Source organism: Mercenaria mercenaria, chromosome 9 (genome assembly GCF_021730395.1).
Source record: "Mercenaria mercenaria strain notata chromosome 9, MADL_Memer_1, whole genome shotgun sequence".
NCBI classification, from domain to species: Eukaryota; Metazoa; Mollusca; class Bivalvia; order Venerida; family Veneridae; genus Mercenaria; species Mercenaria mercenaria.
In genome coordinates this window covers 6,862,299-6,884,560 of record NC_069369.1, presented here as the reverse complement: position 1 = coordinate 6,884,560, position 22,262 = coordinate 6,862,299, and the positions used below count along the sequence as shown (strand labels likewise).

Genomic DNA, 22,262 nt, shown 5'->3' with positions numbered 1-22,262 from the left:
GGATTAGACAGGTTCCACTGTATCAGTTACAGCACATGTAATAGCCTTTATATATACATGTAAATCAACAGTAAAATATATATATATATATTAATATTTTTTCCATTTATTTGATTAATATAATTCTGATCAAATGCAGACATATTGTTTAATTCTTGTACATGTAAATGTTTTGGTCAGTACTTGATTTCTATGCTTCTTATTTTAACAGTCAAAAATACATATTTTTCTTAAATAATTATAAAAATGAATTTCAGAATTACAGTTAAATCTATAAATTAAGACTATGAAATTTTGATATGCACATGTAGCATTTTACTTTGTATTTTTTTAGATTCTTCCATTAACCAAATGGCAGACTTTTTCCTATTAAAAATTTATTAAGGTGTATTCTCTAGAAAGAATTTGAAGCGTATTTTTTCCCCGCTAAATACTGGCCAGGCGGATTTTTTAACCAGGTTTCCGCCTTAGAAAATATGCAAATATCCCTACGTATTCCTGCTTATAGGCAGAATCTGTGTTAAATTAACCTGAATTGCAATGTAAGCGGAATCCGCCTTAGAACTTAGGCGATTTTCTCAGATTTTTCTGTGCGGAAGTTTTCGTACAGGTAACAGAGACAGGAAATTTAGTCTTTCAAATTTATTTCCTGTCTTTTCAATTTTCAGGTGGAACACTTTAGTATGAAATTGACAATATTTCATAATGAGAAAAGCAGTTTTGTGACATCCCAGGTGACTTCTATGGGACAAATAAGCAACAATAGGGGACTTATATTGACAATACTTTGTATTTGTGACATATATGTGGTTTACAAATAAATCAGTGTGACACATGCAGTGCAATATGTTAGTCAATTATGTGTGGATTATATGTTTAACTTTTTTAAATTTTCAGGCTTATATTTTATATATAATTCACATACATCTACTTTTCATGTAAAACACATACAAACACCGTATAAATGATGTCTCTGAGGGGTATAATGCACATATGAACAAAAGATCACAGAGTGATCTTGGCACCCACCAATGTGCCATTTTTGAGTGTTCCAAATTTCAAGACTTACTGACTAGCTCAAGGTCAAATTTCATTTCCGTACACAACACTGTGCATGTGGTCCATGCATGTGGTCCAAATTTGAAAGCTGTAGCTTGAGAAATGTAAAAGAAGGTAACTAGATCAATTTCAAGGACAAAGTTCTTTGTACACAAAACTATGCATGTGCATCAAGTTTTAAGGCTGTAGTTTGAGAAATTTGAAAGTAGGTCACTAGGTCAATCCTAAGGTCAAAGTTTATTTCGGTACACAAAACTATGCAAGTGGTCCAAATTTGAAGGCTGTAACTTGAGAAATGTGAAAGTAGGTCACTAGGTCAAAATCATGGTCAAATTTCACTTCGGAACACAAATCTATGCATGTGGTCCAAATCTGAAGCCTGTACCTTCAAAAATGTGAAAGTAGGTCACTAGGTCAATGTCAAGGTCAAAGTTTGTTTCGGTACACAATCCTTTGCATGTGGTCTAAATTTGAAGCCTGTAGCTACAGAAATGTGGAAGTAGGTCACTAGGTCAATCTTAAGGTCAAAGTTCATTTCGGTACACAAAACTATGCAAGTGGTCCAAATTTGAAGGCTGTAGCTTTAGAAATGTGAAAGTAGGTCACTAGGTCAAAATCAAGGTCAAATTTTATTTTGGAACACAGAACTATGCATGTGCTCCAAATTTGAAGCCTATACCTTCAAAAGTGTGAAAGTAGGTCACTAGGTCAATGTCAAAGTTTGTTTCGGTACACAAAACTATGCATGTGGTCCAAATTTGAAGGCTGTAGCTTGAGAAATGTGAAAGTAGGTCAATAGGTCAAAATCAAGGTCAAATATCATTTCGGAACAAGAAACTATGCATGTTGTCCAAATTTGAAGCCTGTACATTCAAAAATGTGAAAGTAGGTCACTAGGTCAATGTCAAGGTCAAAGTTTTCTTTGGTGCACAAAACTATGCATGTGGTCCAAATTTGAAGGCTGTAGCTACAGAAATGTGAAAGTAGGTCACTAGGTCAAAATCAAGGTCAACTCATGTCAAGTTCATTTTGCCACTCAAAACCACACATGTGGTCTAAATTTGAATGTTGTAGGTTATTGACAAGAAGATTTTTAAAGTTTTTCTCTATATAAGTCTATATGAACCATGTGACCCCCAGGGCGGGGCCATATTTGACCCTAGGGGGTAATTTGAACAAATTACAAATATCAAAGCCCTAGGCTTTGTGGTTTGGGCAAGAAGATTTTCAAAGTTTTTCCCTATATAAGTCTATGTAAACCATGTGACCACCGGCACTGGGCCATATTTGACCCTAGGTGGATAATTTGAACAATCTTAGTAGAAGACCACTAGATGATGTCACATACAAAATATCAAAGCCCTAGGCCCTGTGGTTTTGGACAAGAGGTTTTTCAAAGTTTTTCCCTATATTATATATAAAGTCTACATAAACCATGTGACCCCTGGGGCAGGGCTATATTAGACCCAGGGCAATAATTTGAATCAGCTTGGTAGAAGACCACTAGATGATGCTTCATACCAAATATCAAAGCCCTAGGCTCTGTGGTTTTGGACAAGAAGATTTTCAAAGTTTTTCCCTATATAAATCTATGTAAATTATAGAAATAAACAAAGGGCCATAGCTCACTAAAAAATTGTTGAACCAGTCTGATTTTCAGGGGGACACAACTAGGGTACCAATACATCATTCTGACAAAGTTTGGTCAAAATCCCCCCAGTAGTTTCTGAGGAGATGCGATAACGAGAAATTGTTAACGGACGGAAGGACAGATGGAAGGACGACGGACCACGGATGCAGAGTGATTTGAATAGCCCACCATCTGATGATGGTGGGCTAAAAAGGCAAACATTAATACTCTGTTCAGACTACCATTTAAATGTGTTTTAATTTTTAACGGATTTGTTTCTTTTTATTTCAGTTTGTGTCCACACACAATGTGTATTAGAATGTGTATTAGTTGAAGGTTAAGTGGATTAAAAAAGAAAATTAACATTAAATCCACCTCCAGATGTACCTACAGGGCCAGATTTTTCCTACAACCAAGTTTTTTGCTTTTTCTGTAAATAATCACCAGTATATGAAATTCATATTTGGGAATTCATTTTGAAATCCAGTTATAGATAAGATTTTTTTTTTCTATCTGCTGTCATTTTAATCAGAGTTCTACTAGGATACAGAGCTTAGCTTTTCTGTTCAATATCAATATAAAAACTAATTCAGTATATTTAATAGAAATGGTGACATTTATGTACTTACATCCATAGGAATTTTAAATTTCTGTACAAGTCCTGACTCCTTAAACATGCAGATCACGCTTTGCAAGGTTTCATCGTCAGACAGAACAAGATCGTTGAACTCGTATGTGTACAATTTAAGCTCGTCCCCATTACGTATATTACTTTTCTGAAACAGAGAGCATAGTAAAATCCAAAACACCACTGCAATTGATACAATGTCATGCATGCTTCCAATATAACTCCATTTTACTTTTCCAATGAATTACATTATACATTTAAAAGTTGCATGGCTGAGAACTGGTTTCATAGCATTAGTAGTTGAATTTTAGAAATAAGCACTGCTGTGTGAAAATAAGGAAAATAAAGGAAGAGTTGGAAAAATATTTAGGACTGGTCAACAGCCTGTGCAAAGCTGTCAAAAGCTGACTGCATGTTTGAATAGATTTCTTTTATGCAATATACACATTTAAGAAATAATATGTAGGCATTAATGAATTAACTTGTAATTATTTCTGGTAAAAACATAATGAATATAAGGAAACGTGACACACTACAGCAAGGCGTTCTGTTTCTTCCTGACCAGCAGTAGCATGAAATGACAGCACTTCCAGGGCTACTGTCTGTTTTGCCATCAATCTACACGCATTCTCATACATCTGACAGTTGTGGATCCCAAGACCAGTGAAAATTGAAAATGCCTAGAAAAAGAAAAAATTCTTAAGTTCAGTGATCTGTAAATGTCTGCCATCCAGAATCAATATTCTAAACAATCTTCCAGGCACTTGTTCTACCCAAATATCTTAATTTTTGCATTGTATTTCTAATGTACTATTATGAAGCTAAAATTTACTGATGCCAATTTTTTATTGAATAACAAGTAGCAGTATTGTGTAAGACTAGGAATTCATATCCATGACAAACATCTCTAGTACACACTGTTGTTTTTCCAAACTGTGACCAGAGAGTCTGTTTTTCTTTAAGTATATTTCTCATTTCAACTGAAAAACTTTTCATTTAGCTGACAGTGTCTTTTATGAGACTTAACGTAACAGCTTGCCCATACTGTCAATAGCCCAAGACATTTTTATTGTTTTCAAAGAATATCACATATTTGCTAAAATTTTATGTCTTTCTGAAGACACGTTTTATAGAAACTCATATTTATATCTTTCCTGAGACATTCTGAGTATCTAGAGATATTTTATTCGCAAAATGTTCATAACTTCTCTCTACCATATAGATATTTTTAGTAAAAGTCACTATATCAGAGCTTTCGTACCAAGGAAGACAGCTGTCAATGAATATACATTTGAACAACATTGGAAAGTTTCTTCACTTGTTTGTAACTGCAGTATTAAACTCCAAAGTAACAAATATCTTGTGCTATAATGCACTGTATCTGTGTAAGGCCGTCTACGTCAAGCCTTAATAAAGATGTCAGGACAATGGAACTTTTTTATACTTGCCTGACAAAATATTGGGCCATTTTCAGAGAAAAAACAAAGTACTCGGGACACAAAATGGACTATACTGATCTGTCAACATTCTTGTTATCAAGCACCAAATACAGAAACAGTAAAAATTCCCACATTCAAGTCCAATTATCAACTGAAGAGATTCCCTTGTTTTTAAACAAAATTCTTAAATTATTCTTAAATTGCCGATGACTATCTATTCGTAAAACCCATCCACAAGTTTCAATGATTAAATTCATATCTCAATCCATGCTACTCCTGTCAAGCAATAATTTAAACTATCCAATCCTCCTAGAAAGCCAATGTTGGATGTCTGAAGTTCATCTCACATTTACATTCAGATACTACTGATGACAAGGAAAGCCTCTGAACGTGTCATTCTGGCTGCATTCTGCGTCCACAGTCTGCTTTTTTCCTCTCAGTTACAGTCAATCTGCCAATCAAGTTTTAAATTATGGGCAAATTTAAGATGTTAAGAGGATAGAGGGCAGACAGAGCTGGATATCTCCTGTCAGAGACACTCATCAACCTCAATGTTTCCTAAATTAGAAATAGCTTCAAATTAAGGGCATATCTATCAATACTGCTTCATTTAATTTGCAGACTGAGTGCAACCGAGTTTCAACTGTGCTAGTCGATACTATAGTTTCATTCAAATCCTATAATCAGTAGTATAGGAGAAGTAGTCAAGACAAAAATGGTCTTTAATGGGCCATTACTGTGCTAAAAAGCAATAAACCAGAAATTGCCAAAGAAACACAAAACTGGTATGGCAATAAATATTTCTACAAAGTTTTGATAAATTCCTACCAGTAACATCAGAGAATTAATGCAGACAAACCTTTGTAACTGATGGACAGAAAGGACTATATCAACATTATCTCTCCATATATTGGAAGATTATAAGATAATGTTAGGAGTCTTTTTGCTATCATTACAAGAGAAATGTTGTTTTAGAACACTGGTACTGATCATTCCTACAAAGTTTTGATAAATTTGTTGAAAGATAAGCCTTCAAAACAATTTTACAGGGCAGCTTCTGCTTTGCAATTTTAGCTCAAAAATGTGTGTTGTACAAAGGTTGCCTGTGGTCACATTGGCTGAAGTTTATCCAGTCTCTTGGAGTGCAAAAGTAATTAACATAAATATAATTTTACATTAAAATTAAATTTTACAAGAAAAACACCTGACTTTAAGAGATACATGAAAATAAAATTGGACCATTTTCATGAAATTGTAGTAGACTGTTCAGGCAGTCCATGACAGAATACTTTGTTATGGAGAGGTCAGTTGTCAAAAAAATTATCATAGGAAAGAAAATAGCAGTCTTTGTAGCAAGAAGTGTTTCCATTTCAGAAGATCATAAACAGCCATACTTTTATTTCAGAATTTCAGAATGCATCAAAAATTAGAATCAACATTCTATGTGCACTAGTAAGGATCAATACAACACAGATCTATGCTCCAATCTTTTTCCTACTTGGGTTTAGTTACCATTCTACAGTATTTATAAACTCAAAATTAAAAAGGAAAGCAATGTACATACACCTCAAATGTGATTTTAGACCAAAGTATTCTCTAGCTATTTGGCAAAAAAATTCTATTGTTCTGGGTCAAGGTAACCTTGACCTTTGACCTACTGATCTCAAAATAAATAGGGCTCATCTGCTGGTGATGATCAACCTCCCTAGTATTAAGTTTCGTGATCATAGGCCCAAGCATTCTCAAGTTCTTGTTTGGAAACAGTTTAACTGTTCCAGGTCACTGTGACCTTGACCTTTGACCTACTGACCTCATAATCAATAGGGGTCATCTGCTGGTGATGATCAACCTTCCTATTCAGTGTGGTGATCCTAGGCGGAAGCGTACACCAGTTATTGTCCGGAAACCGTTTAACTGTTCCGGGTCACTGTGACCTTGACCTTTGGCCTACAGACCTTAAAATCATTAGGGTAATCTGCTGATCATCATCAACCTCCCTATGAACTTTCATGATCCTAAGCCCAAGCGTTCTTGAGTTATTATCCGTAAACCGTTTAACTGTTCCTGGTCACTGTGACCTTGACCTTTGACTACTGATCTCAAAATCAATAGGGGTCACCTGCTGGTCATGATCAACCTCCCTATCAACTTTCATGATCCTAGGCCTAGGCCCTTTTGAGTTATCATTCAGAAATGGTTTAACTGTTCCAGGTCAAAGTGACCTTGACCTATGACCTACTGATCTCAAAATCAATAGGGGTCATCTGCATCTGCTGGTGATGACTAACCTCCCCATCAACTTTCATGATCTTAGGCCCAAACTCTTGAGTTATCATCCGGAAACCTATTGGTCTACATACAAACCGATGGACCAACATCTGCAAAACAATATACCCCTCCTTCAAAGTGGGGGGTGGGGGGTGAGGGGGGTATAATGAAACATTGGTCAACTGGGTAAAAGTTGTTCTAAGCAAATGCTTTACCTCTATAATATTTGCATCACTTTCATTGAAAGGAGATCCATTTTGTTTGTTAATGAGCAGAGTAACTGCAGTAATCTTTCTCTCACTGTTGTAGACTGGCATACAGAGCATACTCCTTGTAGTGAAACCATCCTCATCCACAAACTGAAAAACAAACACATACAAAACAAAACCCAATTTAAACTAGAATTAATCCCACTTAGGCTCCAGGGACCTGCTCCATGACAACATCAACTACAAATCCCACATCTTGGAGTAAATTAAGCATTAGCATATTTTAAGCAACCTTACACTTGCCTCTGCCCAGCACAATAGTTACCATGGACACAATCAAATCACTGAGATCACATCTAATCACACCTAATGATCCAAAGATGAATAAGAGCTTTTAATAACTCAAATGTGGATGCAGATATTGGGAAACAGCTTAAGATTGTGTCAAACAGATTTAGTAATAATAGAGATAAAGTGTATAAAAATATTAAATAAGAATAAAACGGACTAATTCATGGAAATCCTGCAAAAATAATACACCATGTGTCATATCATGTAACTAATAATGGGGAACAGCTATTTTCATTTTGAATGAAATCTATTAAGTAATAACTGAGACAGAGCAAAAGGTCATCACAACTTGAACCTGAAATTCGTAATTAGTAAAAAGCGGGCACAGCATAATGGACCTTGTGTTATATTAAATGGGTGCAGGGGTCCTGAAATAAGCTGTCCGATTCATGGATTCCTCGGTCCGGACAAGCAGTTTTTAGAAGCTGGCTTGTCCGGGGACAAGTAAAATTTCCGTGGTAAATATTTTATGAAAATGAAACTAATCGGCGACATCTGTTATTTCCGCATGCCTAAAGGCAATATCTAATCTATTTGTGATCATTTATGACCCTTAAATTTATCAAAACAAAAATGTATGCAGCCATTTATAGACACGTGGACTGGTTTATTACATTTAATGATCATTATTGGAAAATTAAACCGTGAAGTTGAAAATGAGTGCCAGTCTGGGGATTCCCGTTATCTACTTTCATTTTTGATTTTCAGAAAAACGATTAGCTAGATTGACGCTATGTAAAAAAGTTTAGTAGCCAAAATTTGTGGCTTAATTTTTCGAGTCGATTGTTTTGACATTTAACAACTCGGACAGCTTATTTCAGGACCCCTGAAAGACCAGTGCAGTATTCATTGAATGTAATGGGACCAGGGTAGAAATTCTAGGCATGCATACATGTACTGAGATTATTTTTGTCAATGGCATGTGTTCAAGTGTTCTTAATTATTCTCTACTCACTAAACTTGCTTGTCATAACATATTTTCAAGTGGATGTTCTAGTCACATAGCTTGCTAGTTATAACATATTTTCAAAAGGATGGTTCTAGTCATAACATAAAAACTTTATAAAAGTTAAAATAGAAGTCAACAGAAGTGTATGTTTGTATTATTTGTTTATTTAGTAATGATAATGCTGATCCTTTCCTTTTTAAACTAAAAAGTACGGACAAGTTCTTCTTAGGTACGGACAAGTGGATTTGTGGGCCCAACTTGTCCGTGGACAAGTAGACTCTGAAAATATTTCAGGACCCCTGGGTGAAGATGTGGAACAACCAGTTTACATTTAACTAAATCCATTTAGTAACAACAGAGATATGGTGAAAAAGCATCAAAATTAAGCTAAAATTCTAAGTAAAAGGGGATATAATTCATGAAATATTTGCACCAGAGTTACTGACCTTGTGCCATATGATGAGGATGATGATGTGGAAGAATATATTTAAGATTTAATCAAAACAAAGATACACCGAAAGAGCACCACCAATAAGATAAAATTATATGTAAAAAGGGGGCATAATTTCTGAAATATTGGTGCAAAAGTTATGGCCCTTGTGTCCTATGATGTGGGTGATGATGTGGTACAACTATTCTAACTTTGAAGCAAATCTGTTTGGTAAAAACAGAGAGAGATTGGAAGTGCATCAACACTTCAACCTGAAATTTAAAAAGTAAAAAGGGGGCAATTCATTAAAATATAGATGTCAGGGTTATGGTCCTTACGTCAAGTGATGTAGGTGATGATGCTGAACAATCATTTTAAGTTTGAATCAAATCCCTTTTGTAATAACAGAGATATAGTGAAAATGCATCAAAACTTAAAAAATTCTAAGTAAAAAGGAGGCATAATTCAAGAAATATTGGTGCCACGGTTATGGACCTTATGTCAAGTGATGTGGGTAATGATGTCTAACAACTATTTTAAGTCTGAAAATCAAATTCATTTAGTAATAAGTAAGATAGAGTGAAAGTGCACCAAAACTTTAACCTGAACAACTTTAACCTGGAATTCTAAGTAAAAAGGAGGGGGGGATAATTCATGAAATATTGGTGTAAGAGTTATGACCCTTGTGCCATATGATTTGGGGATGATGAGGCATAACTATTTTAAATTTGAAGCAAATCCATCAAGTAATAACAGAGATAAAGAGGAAGTGCATCAAAACTTTAACCAAGGTGTGGATGTGGAAGAACACAGACACCGGGTTGAATAGGATTAGCCCTCCATACTTTGTATAGTCGAGCTAAAAGCAACAGGGGTAACTTGGACCCACCAGCCTCATACACTCCACACAGCTGTAAACACTAATTTCCTGATAAAATTGGAATATTCAGCTTATTCACTAACATACAAAAACAAATGCATAAATACTTATTTTTCCCTGTAACATCAATATGAAAATTCTCTATATAATACAGAACATAGATTCTATAATTAAATGAATAATGTTGAAGCATCAAACATGTCATCTGTCAATTTTTTATGCCTAGTATAAATTCTGCAAAGATAAGATTTGGGAAACTATAATAAAACAAATGAACTCTATACAGATTTCAGTTACTTGCACCATAAGTGAATAATTCATGAAAAAAAATAATTTTACCCTTTTATTTTTTACATAAGATTTTCAAGAAAAGAAATTGAACTATTCAGCAAAATTAATCAAACCAGTCTAGGCTTCCATCAAAGAGAATGACACTGTGTTTTATAGGTATCTGCTTACAAGCCACTTTTGAAACATTATTTATAATTTAGTTTTTAAAATCAGTAAACCACACCATATAGTTAAAGAAAAGTTAGAAGGACTCTATAAAAAATGGTGGACGGATAGCTCAGTGGTTTGCACACTGGCCTTCCAATCCTCAGGTCGGGGGTTCAATCCCCGGCAGCTACTCAGGAATTTTCAGAAACGCTTTTCAGTGTTTCCCACCCAACTAGAGGTGTACTGGTCAGGAACCCAGGCAATCCTTGCATGTACCAGTGCTATACACTGGGCATGTTAAAGAACCAGGCTGTCTATTCGCAACGAGCTATGCTAAGTTAGCCGGACAAGCCTGTATCTGATTTCTGATCTCTCTGTCATGGGGGCTTTGTCTCACACTGTCCCTCTGGTCAGATCGCTCCGTGTCTGTACTAGTAGAGGATGAATTATGCGCCCTGTGTGGCTGCATTTGAACTATGTATAGCGCCTTTGAACGTGAAATTGATCATGAAAAGGGCGCTATATAAATCTGGTATAATAATAATAATAATAATAAAAGACATCCTGAAAATACTTACAGGTCCTTTTCCAAACCTTCCATCAAGCTCGAGATCTGCTATACATAGATGAGCCTCATGGAGAGCCACATAGCGTGCTACTTCTGCATTCTTTGACTGTGATAGCTGATTTGCACACTAAATATAGATATATATATTCTGTAAGAAGTACAGCTTGCATTTCAAAATTTTCACTAACGATAACAAACTCACAATCCATATTATTCTGTAAACCAATAAACATTTGCTCACATTAATTTTCTGAAAAATAATTATTGCATTTTTTGTTTTCTGAAAAAACAAGGAGCTGCATTCAATAAACGCTTGATGCCCGCGGTGGCATCCTTGTCGATACAAAGCAACTTAAGTCCAAAATGAGGTCAAGGTCAAACTGAGGTCAGGTGATGTTTGAAGATGAGGAATAGTCACAGGTTACATCTATATTAGTATCAATTCATTCTTGAAAGCGGTATTGATGCTAGATGAAACGGTCCCAAGAGATGGCCCATATAAAGCAACCTAAGTCTAAAATGAGGTCAAGGTCAAGGTCAAACTGAGGTCAGGTTATGTCTGAAGACGAGGAATGGTCACAGGTTACATCTGCATTAGTATCAAGTCATTCTAGTAAGGGTAAAACTTTGATGCTAGACGAAACGGTCCCATTTGGTTAACCTCGTAAGGACGGACGAACGAATGGACAGACAGGACAATCAGTATATGCCTCCCGCATCAGTAGATGCCGGGGGCATAAAAAATCCAAAAACATCTTCCTCCCAAGTCATATTTAGCGGAGTTAATAAATATAGTCCAAGTAAAATGTAAAATAGATAGAGGGTATGAAAGGTTCATTAGCAGCAGCTTGATGTTCTCGCGGATGTTAGCAGGACTTGATACACTCACAATCTGTGCTTCTCATGTGATCCAGGCCTGGTAAAATTCACTCAAGCCTACTATTACAATTCAAGAAAAGGATAAACGGATTTGTGTATTTAGGTACACAATCGAATGGACAAGGGTGAATCTATAATATAAAGTTTACGAGTCTTAAATTGTTATAAATTTTAAAAATAAATTTATTGCATAGTAGAAATAAAACTTTCATTACAACTATAATTATAAAACTTAAGAACTTATTCTTTTTAAAAGTATTACAATTATTATATCTAAACATTTGATAGATTCTTTATAAAAATTATGTATTCCAATACCATAGCAACTACTATATATCTATGAAAATTAGAAATTTATAACTACATTTTAAACTAATAATAATATTGAAACATTTGGTTATGAAATATGCAGAGCATGTTTGACTGTATATAAAATAGTAGAATTTACAGGAAATACTTGATGCTAAAATAAAATCTATTGAAAAAGGGAACCAGCACATTCCCTATGTAACATGTCCCTTGACAAACTTTGATAAAACTTGCTTATTCTTATTTGTGACACTGACAGAACAGGGTTTTTCTAAGTTTATGTATTGATTTTAGACATTTTTATGAAATTCAGTAAGCACATGAACAGTTCGCTCACTGTGCTTTTTCAAGGAACACCAGCTGTTACCAGCTTGTTGCAAAGAAAATCCAATATACATCACTTAATTAAATACATTTAATGCTCCATGTAGAGACATAGTTTCTTAATATAAAATTATGATAATCAAACTTAATCATACAATTACTGTAAGTAAATGGCCCAATAGCTCACTCAGTAACAGTATTCAAATAGCCAAGTTCAAATCCTGGTCTGGAGGTCAACATCATCATGCAACTTTTGGTGACCAACATGATTCAGTGTGGCTGTATTCTGTGAAATCAACCAGAGACCCAGTATATCAGTGAAGACAGGTCAGAATAGTATTTATACTAGTGAAAACCCCCCAGATATATCACATAAAAACAAGAGCTGTCTATTTGAAGCTCATGGGCACTTAATACAAGCTTACAAACAAAAACTTCAACAAAATTTTCTGAGTTGAAAAAAGGGCACAATTTTGTATGAATGTAAGCTAGAGTTATGTAACTTGCTATGTGAGGTTATCTCACAATGCTGTAGACATGTGTGAAGTTAGAGGCATTTTAAGAATAAGCCAGGTAGTTTTTGACAAAGCTCAGCTTCTATCAAACCTTTATGTTAAAAAGGGGCATAATTTTGACAAAATAAAAAACTAGAGTTTTGTAACTTACCACATATGGTCATCTAATGATGACAAAGACATGTGTAAAGTTTGAGAGCATTTGAACTTTTTAGTTTTTGAGAAACCTGCTTACATGCAAAACTTTAAACTGAAACTCTAAGTTAAAAAGGGACATAAACGTGACAAAACAAGTGAATGAAGTATTGCCATGCAATACAAAGTCCCCTACTGGAAGGCACCTAATTTTCTCTACTGCAGTATAACATAATGAACTGATATCTGTCAATGATGTATAAACAATATTGTACTACATATAAAATATGTTATAACAACACACTTGGATTAAAATGTGCATATATAAAAACCCACAGTTGTTTTCATATTGAATTTTTTTGGCTGATTATAAAAATGTTATCATGTAAGTTATTTATAGTAACAACAAAGGGAAATTAATCTTTAAAAAAAAAAAAAAAAAAAAAAAAAAAAATAATATAAGTCCACAAGAAACTCTTTACCAGGTAGAGATAGGTCAAAATACACCTAAAATTTGGATGTAACATGCATGCTGTACCACAGAAAAGTGGTCTCGATTTTTCTCTACCGCCAGTAATAAAAAAGTTACATAAAAATCTATTTATAGTAAAACAAAGGGACGTAATTCTAAAAACAAGGGTGCCTCATGGTGGTGAACATTTGGTCCAAGTTACATCAAAATCCCTCCATGCATGAAGAAGAAATGTTCCATACAAAGTCATTCTTGAATTTGACCTTTGACCTCTAAATATGACCTTGACCTTAGACCTAGGGACCTGGTTCTTGCGCATGACATGTTGTCTCATCCAGGGGAATATTTGTGCTAACTGATATCTAAATCCTGCTTTGCATGACAAAGTTATAGACCGGACAGGAAAAAAAATCCTCTTGACCTTTGATCTCAAAGTGTGACCTTGACCTTTAAGCTAGGGTACTGGGTGTCGTCTCATCATGGGAAACATTTGTGCCAAGTAATATTAAAATCCCTTCATGGATGGCAGAGTTATGGACAGGACAGGAAAAAAACTCTGTTGACCTTTGACCCCTAATTGTGACCTTGACCTTTGAGCTAGGGGTCCGGGATTTGCGCATGACACGTCGTCTCATCATGGGGAACACTTGTGCTAAGTGATATTAAAATCCCTTAATGAATGTCAGAGTTATGGACCGGACACGAAACAGACCCTGTTCATGCTATGTTAACATTTGACTGCTAAGTGTGACCTTGACCTTTGAGCTAGGGGACTGAAAGTTGTGCATGACACATCGTTTTATTATGAGGTACATTTGTGCCAAGTAATATTAAAATCCCTTCATAGATGGGAGAGTTATGGACCGGACAGGAAAAAAGCCTTGTTGACCTTTGACCTCCAATTGTGACCTTGACCTTTAAGCTAGGGGTCCAGGTTTTGCGCATGACACGTCGTCTCCTCATGGGGAACATTTGTGCCAAGTAATATTAAAATCTCTTCATGGATGGGAGAGCTATGGACCGGACAGGAAAAAAGCCCTGTTGACCTTTGACCTCCAATTGTGACCTTGACCTTTGAGCTAGGGGTCCGGGATTTGCGCATGACACATCATCTCATCATGGGGAACATTTGTGCCAAGTAATACTAAAATCCCTTCAAGGATGGGAGAGTTGTGGACCGGACAGGAAAAAAGCCCTGTTGACCTTTGACCTCCAATTGTGACCTTGACCTTTGAGCTAGGGGTCCGGGTTTTGCGCATGACACGTCGTCTCATCATGGGGAACATTTGTGCCATGTAATATTAAAATCCCTTCATGGATGACAGAGTTATGGACCGGACACGAAATTGCGGACGGACGGAATGACGGAATGACAGAATGACGGAATGACGGAAAGACGGAATGACGGAAAGACGGAATGACGGAATGACGGAAAAGTGCATTCCTATAGTCCCCAAAACTGGTTTTCAACCAGTAGGGGACTAATAAAAACTGGATTTATGTTACCTGCCCTGTAAAATCATCTCACGATGCAGAAAATATGTATGATTTTTAGTTTGAAAACATTTGGCCTAGTGGCATCTGAGAAACCTGCTTACATACAAAACTTTAACCTGAAAGTCTAAATTAAAAAGGGGTATAATTTTGACAAATTAAAAGCTAGAGTTATGTCACTTTTCTTGGGAGGTCATTTGATACCGTCGAAGACATTGTGTGAAGTCTGAGAGCTGTGTTTGGTTTTGTAGTCTCTAAGAAACCATCTTACATGCAAAACTTTTGTGACGCAGACGCCGAAGAAAGGGTGATAAGAAAAGCTCAACCTACTATTTAAAAAATTTCAAACAGAGCTAAAAATGAAAATGCTGAAAGACAATATATACTTACTGAATGTTGAAGACATAAGTTTTTCTATGACAAAAGCTTAAAACCTAATAATACAAAAACAAAATTCAAAAATAGTTTTGAAAAATGAATGTTTACCTTTGTATATGTATATTGCCACCATCTTTTGCATAAAAGTCAAAAGCTTTCAAGAAAATAATATCCTGTAAGAGAACATAATATGCATGATCTATATGACAGTATGAAAAGAAATAACAATTTTCAAAGAAAAACAATGTACAAAAAACTTGAAACAGAGGTTTCAAAAAGAATCACATAATCAAATAGTTTAACTAATTATACTATAGCACATACATTATTTCATCCTCTGCATTTTTTTTTTACTTAACACACACTGTCATTTTTAAACAGGGTAGTAGACTGGCTTAACTGTTTATCATGAGTTAATGTTGAAATCTCCTGGCACTTCATTAGTAAAAAAACAAAATTTAATGCATTTATATAATCAAAACAGTTTTATGGCTTCAATTAATAAATATTTTACAAATTTATCATCGACAATTTTCTATCTTAATCTCATTAAGTTTGCATCCCCATTTTATTAAATAATGCTGGAAGACTCCATCACAGCTCTGGGCTTTATTTCAGGCAAAGTCCAAGGTAGAACCATCTTCCTTCAGCTGAGTATTTTATTCTACACAACAGTCAGGAGCTGGTGTATCAATATTTTATGACCTTAACTACCCAGCTATGGAGCCCTATTGGTTTCAATGTAAGCTGATTTAGAAAAGACTTACATCTAAGGTTCTGTCTTTGATAAGTGCATCATTGGATCCTGAAACACCATTTCCCTGTAATGAAAGGAACAGAAAATATTGCTGCAATTATTCACTGTAAAATAACCTTCATAAAAAATAATGACCAGAAAAATTACCACCATGAAAAATAATGACTGGAAAAATAATCCCTCCCTGAGAAGTCATTAATGTTGATGTACATAAACAGGAAAGTTACTAGATCCTTTAATTACAAACTTGGATGCTTAGGGATGTTTCATATCTTGTATTTTCATGGCTTCTGTGTCTTCCTGTATCCAATATCAAAAGAACTGACAGTGAACAATGTTTTCATCAATTCTGACAACACAAGTTGTAACATCCCTTTTCTATACAATCTCTCTTTGATTTTATCTTGAAATGTCAATATCAAAGCATATATAATATTTAATAGGATAATCAAATACCATTAACATCACATAAATGTTATGTACAGTACTATAGCTGGCTGTTATAGTAGAAAGAAAAAGTGCATTTATTAGTTTAATTGGTGTAGATGCTACAGATTCCATGCAATGTTCTTTGCATTCTGGGTCCTTTTAGAAACCTCACAATTTTATCAATAAATAATTGGAAATGCGAAAACTTCTAAAAAATATTGAAATGTGCAAAAAAGGTCATGTAGAGAATTTCAATGGCAAACAGTAACAGAAACAACTGTAAGCAAAATAATTGTAAACAGAAATATTACAAAGATTCTACAGAAAAGAAGCCACATATAAAAAGAAAGTGTAGAAGGGAAAGAAGGTTTAATGGAAGCATAGAACATGTATCAGTCCTAATTTTGTGATAACTAAGTCTACATTTCACTTTAGTTGTACAGCAAAATGGAACATTATAAGCAGGCTATCTACCAGAAAGGCGTAGTCTTACTTCTGGTTTTTCTATACAACTTTGTTATTATATTGCACATGCTAGGTACATTATGAGAAGGTTGTAGCATTTGCTTTTACTCTATGACACCATTGTACATAGACAGCTATAGACTAATTTTTGTTGAATGACACAATTTTAAACAGACAACTGTAGTGTTACTTTTGCTCTATGACTGTTTTGCATAGACAGCTTTTATTGCTGTATGACACTGTTTTAAACAAATGACTGTACCTTTACTTTTGCTCTATGACTGTTTTACATAGACAGTTTTTATTGATGTATGACACTGTTTTAAACAAATGACTGTAGCTTTACTTTTACTCTATGACTGTTTTACATAGACAGTTTTTATTGCTGTATGACACTGTTTTAAACAAATGACTGTACCTTTACTTTTGCTCTATGACTGTTTTACATAGACAGTTTTTATTGCTGTATGACACTGTTTTAAACAAATGACTGTAGCTTTACTTTTGCTCTATGACTGTTTTACATAGACAGTTTTTATTGCTGTATGACACTGTTTTAAACAAATGACTGTAGCATTACTTTTTCTCTATGACACTGTTGTTCTACTTAGACAGCTATAGTCTAATTTTTGCTGTATGCCACTATTTTAAACAGACGACTGTTACAAGCATTATTTTTGTTCCATGACAATGTTCTACATAGACAGCAATAGTCTAATTTTTGCTGTATGGCACTATTCTTTTCCTCTATGACCATGTTTTATATAGACAGCTATAGTCTAATTTCTGCTGTACGACACTATTTCAAACTGACGACTGTAGTGTTACTTTTGCTGTATGTCAAAGTTTTACATAGACAGCTATAGTCTAATTTTTGCTGTATTACGCTATTCTTTTGCTCTATGACAATGTTTTATATAGACAGCTATAGTCTAATTTCTGCTGTATGACACTATTTCAAACTGACGACTGTAGTGTTACTTTTGCTGTATGTCACAGTTTTACATTGACAGCTATAGTCTAATTTCTGCTGTATGATACTATTTTTAAACAGATGACTGAAGGATTACTTTTGCTCTATGACACTGAGTGTTTAACATAGACAGCTATAGTATAATTTTTGCTGTATGACACTATTTTACCTAGTAAGCTGCTGAATTACTCATGTTGTAATTTGACACTATCGGGTCTATGAACTATCATGATCATACATTGGTTTTTTTGTGGATTTCATGGTAAGAAATACATTAAGGAACAGACAGTTGTCCCAATAAAATACTCAGACTAAAGTATACAAAGCAAAATTTACTATGTGTCTAACTTAATTAAAACTTCTGTCTACTCCATGATTTAATTGCAAAACAGACAGTTATTGGGATAATAATAATTTCACAGCAGTTATTTCCAAGATGGAGTTATATGACACTTAGTAAAATATCTTCTTGTAATTATAAATACATGTAGACTACATTAAAAAAAAATCAATTACCACCTTTTGGCTACAACTTTATTAAAGGAAAGAGTTTTCCCCAGACTGTTGCATGGCAACATATTTTCAAAGAATCTGCTAATATATACATGTTTAGTGAAAAATTACTAGCTTAATGTATTTCATGAGTTTTTGTTATTCATCTGTAATTACAAGACAGCATTTCTGACATTTTCTTTTTCCATATCATTTTTGCTTGTTATTACTGAGTAGTTGCTGTTAATTTAAACATAAATTAAAAGCCTTACATTGAAAGTCTCAAATGAAATGAATGTATACATATGTAACACAGAGAATTTTCTAGGATTTGAAAACAAGTCAACATGACAGTTAAACCAGACACATTTATATCAGTTTCACAAAATCTCATTTTCATTGTCTTGTACAGTAGACTAAAATGCTAATTTAAAACACAGTTCCAAGTCTGGTAATAATGGATAAATTTTCAAATTAAGACAAACACGACAAGTGTTTTGGTATATCTCCAAGTCATAAGATTGTTCAGTGATCCATGTCAATTGGTGAGAATTTTCATAACATTCTAACCAAGTCTAATGAACACTGGATAAAAACTGGTGAAGTTAGACAGTGGACACTGTCAGTTTTTGCACATTTAAGAGCCATTCAACCTGTCTGCTATATCTTTCAAATACACTCTTTTGTGGGGCTACTTAAAATATGAAATATATGGTCTGCTTTAATGTAAAAGTGGACACTTTGTGATGCCACTTGTTGCCCACTTACCTGCCACAAGTGATCCCATAATACTAGTTAATTAATATTACAATGTCATGCTAAAATAACTCAATAACTGGGCAACCAGGACAGAAAAATGAAATTTTAAAAATACCTCTGGTGAAAATCTAACATATATTCAGCCCTCATAGCCCATCAATAAGTAAGTTGTCAGCAGTTAAAGTCTTAACAAATCCATTACTTTGCCAGAATCTGATTAACCACCTTAAAAATGAGAAGTTTCAAAGACTTGAGAAATTTGAATTAATGAAAGTTGGGCAAAAACATCCAGCAAGTAATTAATTTTTCCATAAAATGTTTTTGTTCAACTAAGACTTCATTCTGCTGTTGCTGTTTTCACAAAATAATTAAGAGGAAAATGCAGATACTACATGCAAAGTCATGCTGCCTAGAAGAGATGTGATGGCAGACTTTACAGGGGCTATATGTACAAGACAAACCCTTTAAAGATATACATCTTCCCCTCAAATATAAAAAATATTGAAAGACGCAAAAAAACTTAACTTTTATCTTTTCAAGTATATATACTGGCTTTGCTCATTTGCAATAATTTGACTACAAGTACTTTTTTGTGCTCAATGCTTTTTAGTTTACAGACATTTCAAGACTAAAATGTTTAACATTTAGCTTATGCTATCTGTTTTGCAACAATCAAAGTAAAAACCTGTTTCTTGTCTTGAAATGAAGTTTAACCAGGTTAACAAGTCCTGTCAGAGGATACCAATGTCTGAATATTCGAGTTTTGCCACAAAAGAGTTAAAATAATGAAAACATAGAAATACACATGTACAAAAGGGATATCAAGTTTGAACCTTCCCTTCATATGATGCTAAATTAGATAATAGATAAAACCAACTTGCTTAGCTGAAAAAGGAGCATAATTTTGGAGAAAAGCAAAACAGAGTTATGGGGTCTGTTCATGACATATCAAACACGTGAATTAAGTTTCAAAAAATTCCCACAAGTGGTTCCTAAAATATGATTTTGTAGCATGCAAACAATGAACAGAGAAACATATTTTCACTCAATGAACTGAATAACTTTGAGAGAGAGAAAAAAACAACTGACCAACAGTTAGTTCTGGCTACCATGACTTAACTGACGCTGTTTTTATTTTCTGATGGTCGTGTCCATTAAGTTATGGCAAAACCACATTTGGTTAACTAACCAGTATCAAACCGCAACATCTTGCACAGTCTCTCTTGAGAAACTGATGACGTCATGCAACAGTTCAGAGCACGTGGTTATTTTTGAAAATCAAGATCAAAATTTCACCTATTTATGAATTTATTTTAATCATAAACATAACCATTTTCGAAAAAATTCATAAAAGACATACCTTAGAAGGTTTAAGTTCTCAGAAAGGTCAATAAACAATGATTCTATACCGCCTTTTGGTTTTCAAATGAAGAGTACCCTGTTCAGGTGACAACTGCAATGGCGGACAAAATATTGCAGACAGGGTACCAATTTGGAACTTGTGTGTATAACTCGTGTTCAAATTATGTTGCATGGATTATTTTATGCCAGATCAAAAAAAAAATGGATTAGAAATATTTTAAAGTAAAAGGTGATTTCATTGCATTTCATTTGATGAAATTATAGCGTGGCAGACTGGCACGATTCCTGGTTAGGTTTCAGTACGGGGTTTGTTTCAGCTCAGAGATCCGTAACAACATATAAACATCTCTGATCTGAAACGTTTTAGCTAACCAACAATTTACATGTAAATGAGTTAGGTTGATTTCATTTAATATTACACATCTGACTGTAATAAAATATGTTTCTTTAGAAAAAAGACACTATGAAATGAAAAGCTATATTCTGTAACATCATTTAACTTTGCGGGCATGGAAAATCAGGATTTTAGCAAAAAACAACTATTTGGTGGAGACTTCAAATTTTGATGACAAAAACAAAAGTGCCTTGGTGTTGCATTAAGTCCCCTATGATTAGTAATGATTTCACAGTAAAGGATTTGTCAAGTACAATCAGTTCCCCACAGCTAAATTATGTCTCCAGAAGAAAATAATTTGCAAATGAATGAAGACAAATATATCTTGCAGCCTTCAAAATGACAATATACAAGCCATTCTTTACCTTATCTTTAAAATGCCGCACAGATACATAATGTGGCTGAAATCAAGAGTTCTTGTTAGACAAAAGTGAGTATGAAAACTTAAACCAATTAGTGTAAGTAGATAGAGTAATATCTTTGGAATTCTTCAAGGAGAATTTATTTGAAACTTTAAAGTCACTTAATGGTATTCTGGCATTGAAAATACCTCTTCTTTATTCCTGCAATTTTTTATACTCTTGGAATATCATCTATTCAGGTCTATATGTTCAGAACACTGTTATTGAGCATATAATCAATTTTTGTTTTAAACTCATGTACTGCATTACACTGGCCGTTTTATTAGAAATATTAATTTCAGGTGCAAATACTATCTATTTATGCATGTCACCTAGTTGGAATACATTAGCAAACATGGAATAGAAGATACGCCCACCCACAAATGAGTGCCAAAGTTAATTATTGCTTTGCAATTTTTTCTGAATTTAAGTCTTTTTCTTATAAGAGGAAAAGAGACTTGTACTTAATATTACTTCTTTCTGTCAAACTTTGTTTTCAAATAATTTAATTTGTTAGATATATATTTTTTTATCTAAAGAGAAAATGTTTCCTCTAAGAAACATCTGTAATTTATCATATTTTATTCCTATAGACATCTACAATGGCCTAAAACTAGTGGTTCTCAGAATTTGTTCAGACCCTTGGGCATAAAACAAAATTACCAATATGTACTTAAAGTATTCATCTTTTCCTGGCTTAGAGATTCTTCACTTAACCTACAATCAATACGGGACAAAGAGCAATGCATCAGACAGAATAAAAGCTGGTTAGTTAGGATGGTACTAATACTATTACATCAATTGTGGATGACAATACAATTGTGCAGTGACTACAAAGTCTAGACAATTTATTTAATCCGCTGTCAGACTAGTTC

General features: G+C 34.2%; 1 protein-coding gene across 8 annotated transcripts in view; it reads right to left on the bottom strand.

Moving 5' to 3' along the window:
- The window catches only part of LOC123546415 (cGMP-specific 3',5'-cyclic phosphodiesterase-like), a 128,715-nt gene that overhangs the window by 26,211 nt on the left and 80,242 nt on the right, over positions 1–22,262 (bottom strand). For 6 of the 8 annotated variants that reach the window (XR_008372310.1, XM_053550765.1, XM_053550764.1 and 3 more), the window contains 7 exons: positions 21,352–21,387; positions 16,123–16,176; positions 15,465–15,528; positions 10,860–10,975; positions 7,240–7,383; positions 3,851–3,997; positions 3,319–3,465 (listed from right to left, as the gene is read on the bottom strand). Coding sequence is in view for 7 of the 8 variants with exons in the window: in XM_053550765.1 (XP_053406740.1) it covers positions 3,319–3,465; positions 3,851–3,997; positions 7,240–7,383; positions 10,860–10,975; positions 15,465–15,528; positions 16,123–16,176; positions 21,352–21,387 (708 nt within the window). In the remaining variant the exon portion in view is untranslated. The remainder of the gene's footprint in view (positions 1–3,318; positions 3,466–3,850; positions 3,998–7,239; positions 7,384–10,859; positions 10,976–15,464; positions 15,529–16,122; positions 16,177–21,351; positions 21,388–22,262) is intronic. The other 2 variants (XM_053550762.1, XM_053550763.1) reach the window with 2 other exon arrangements.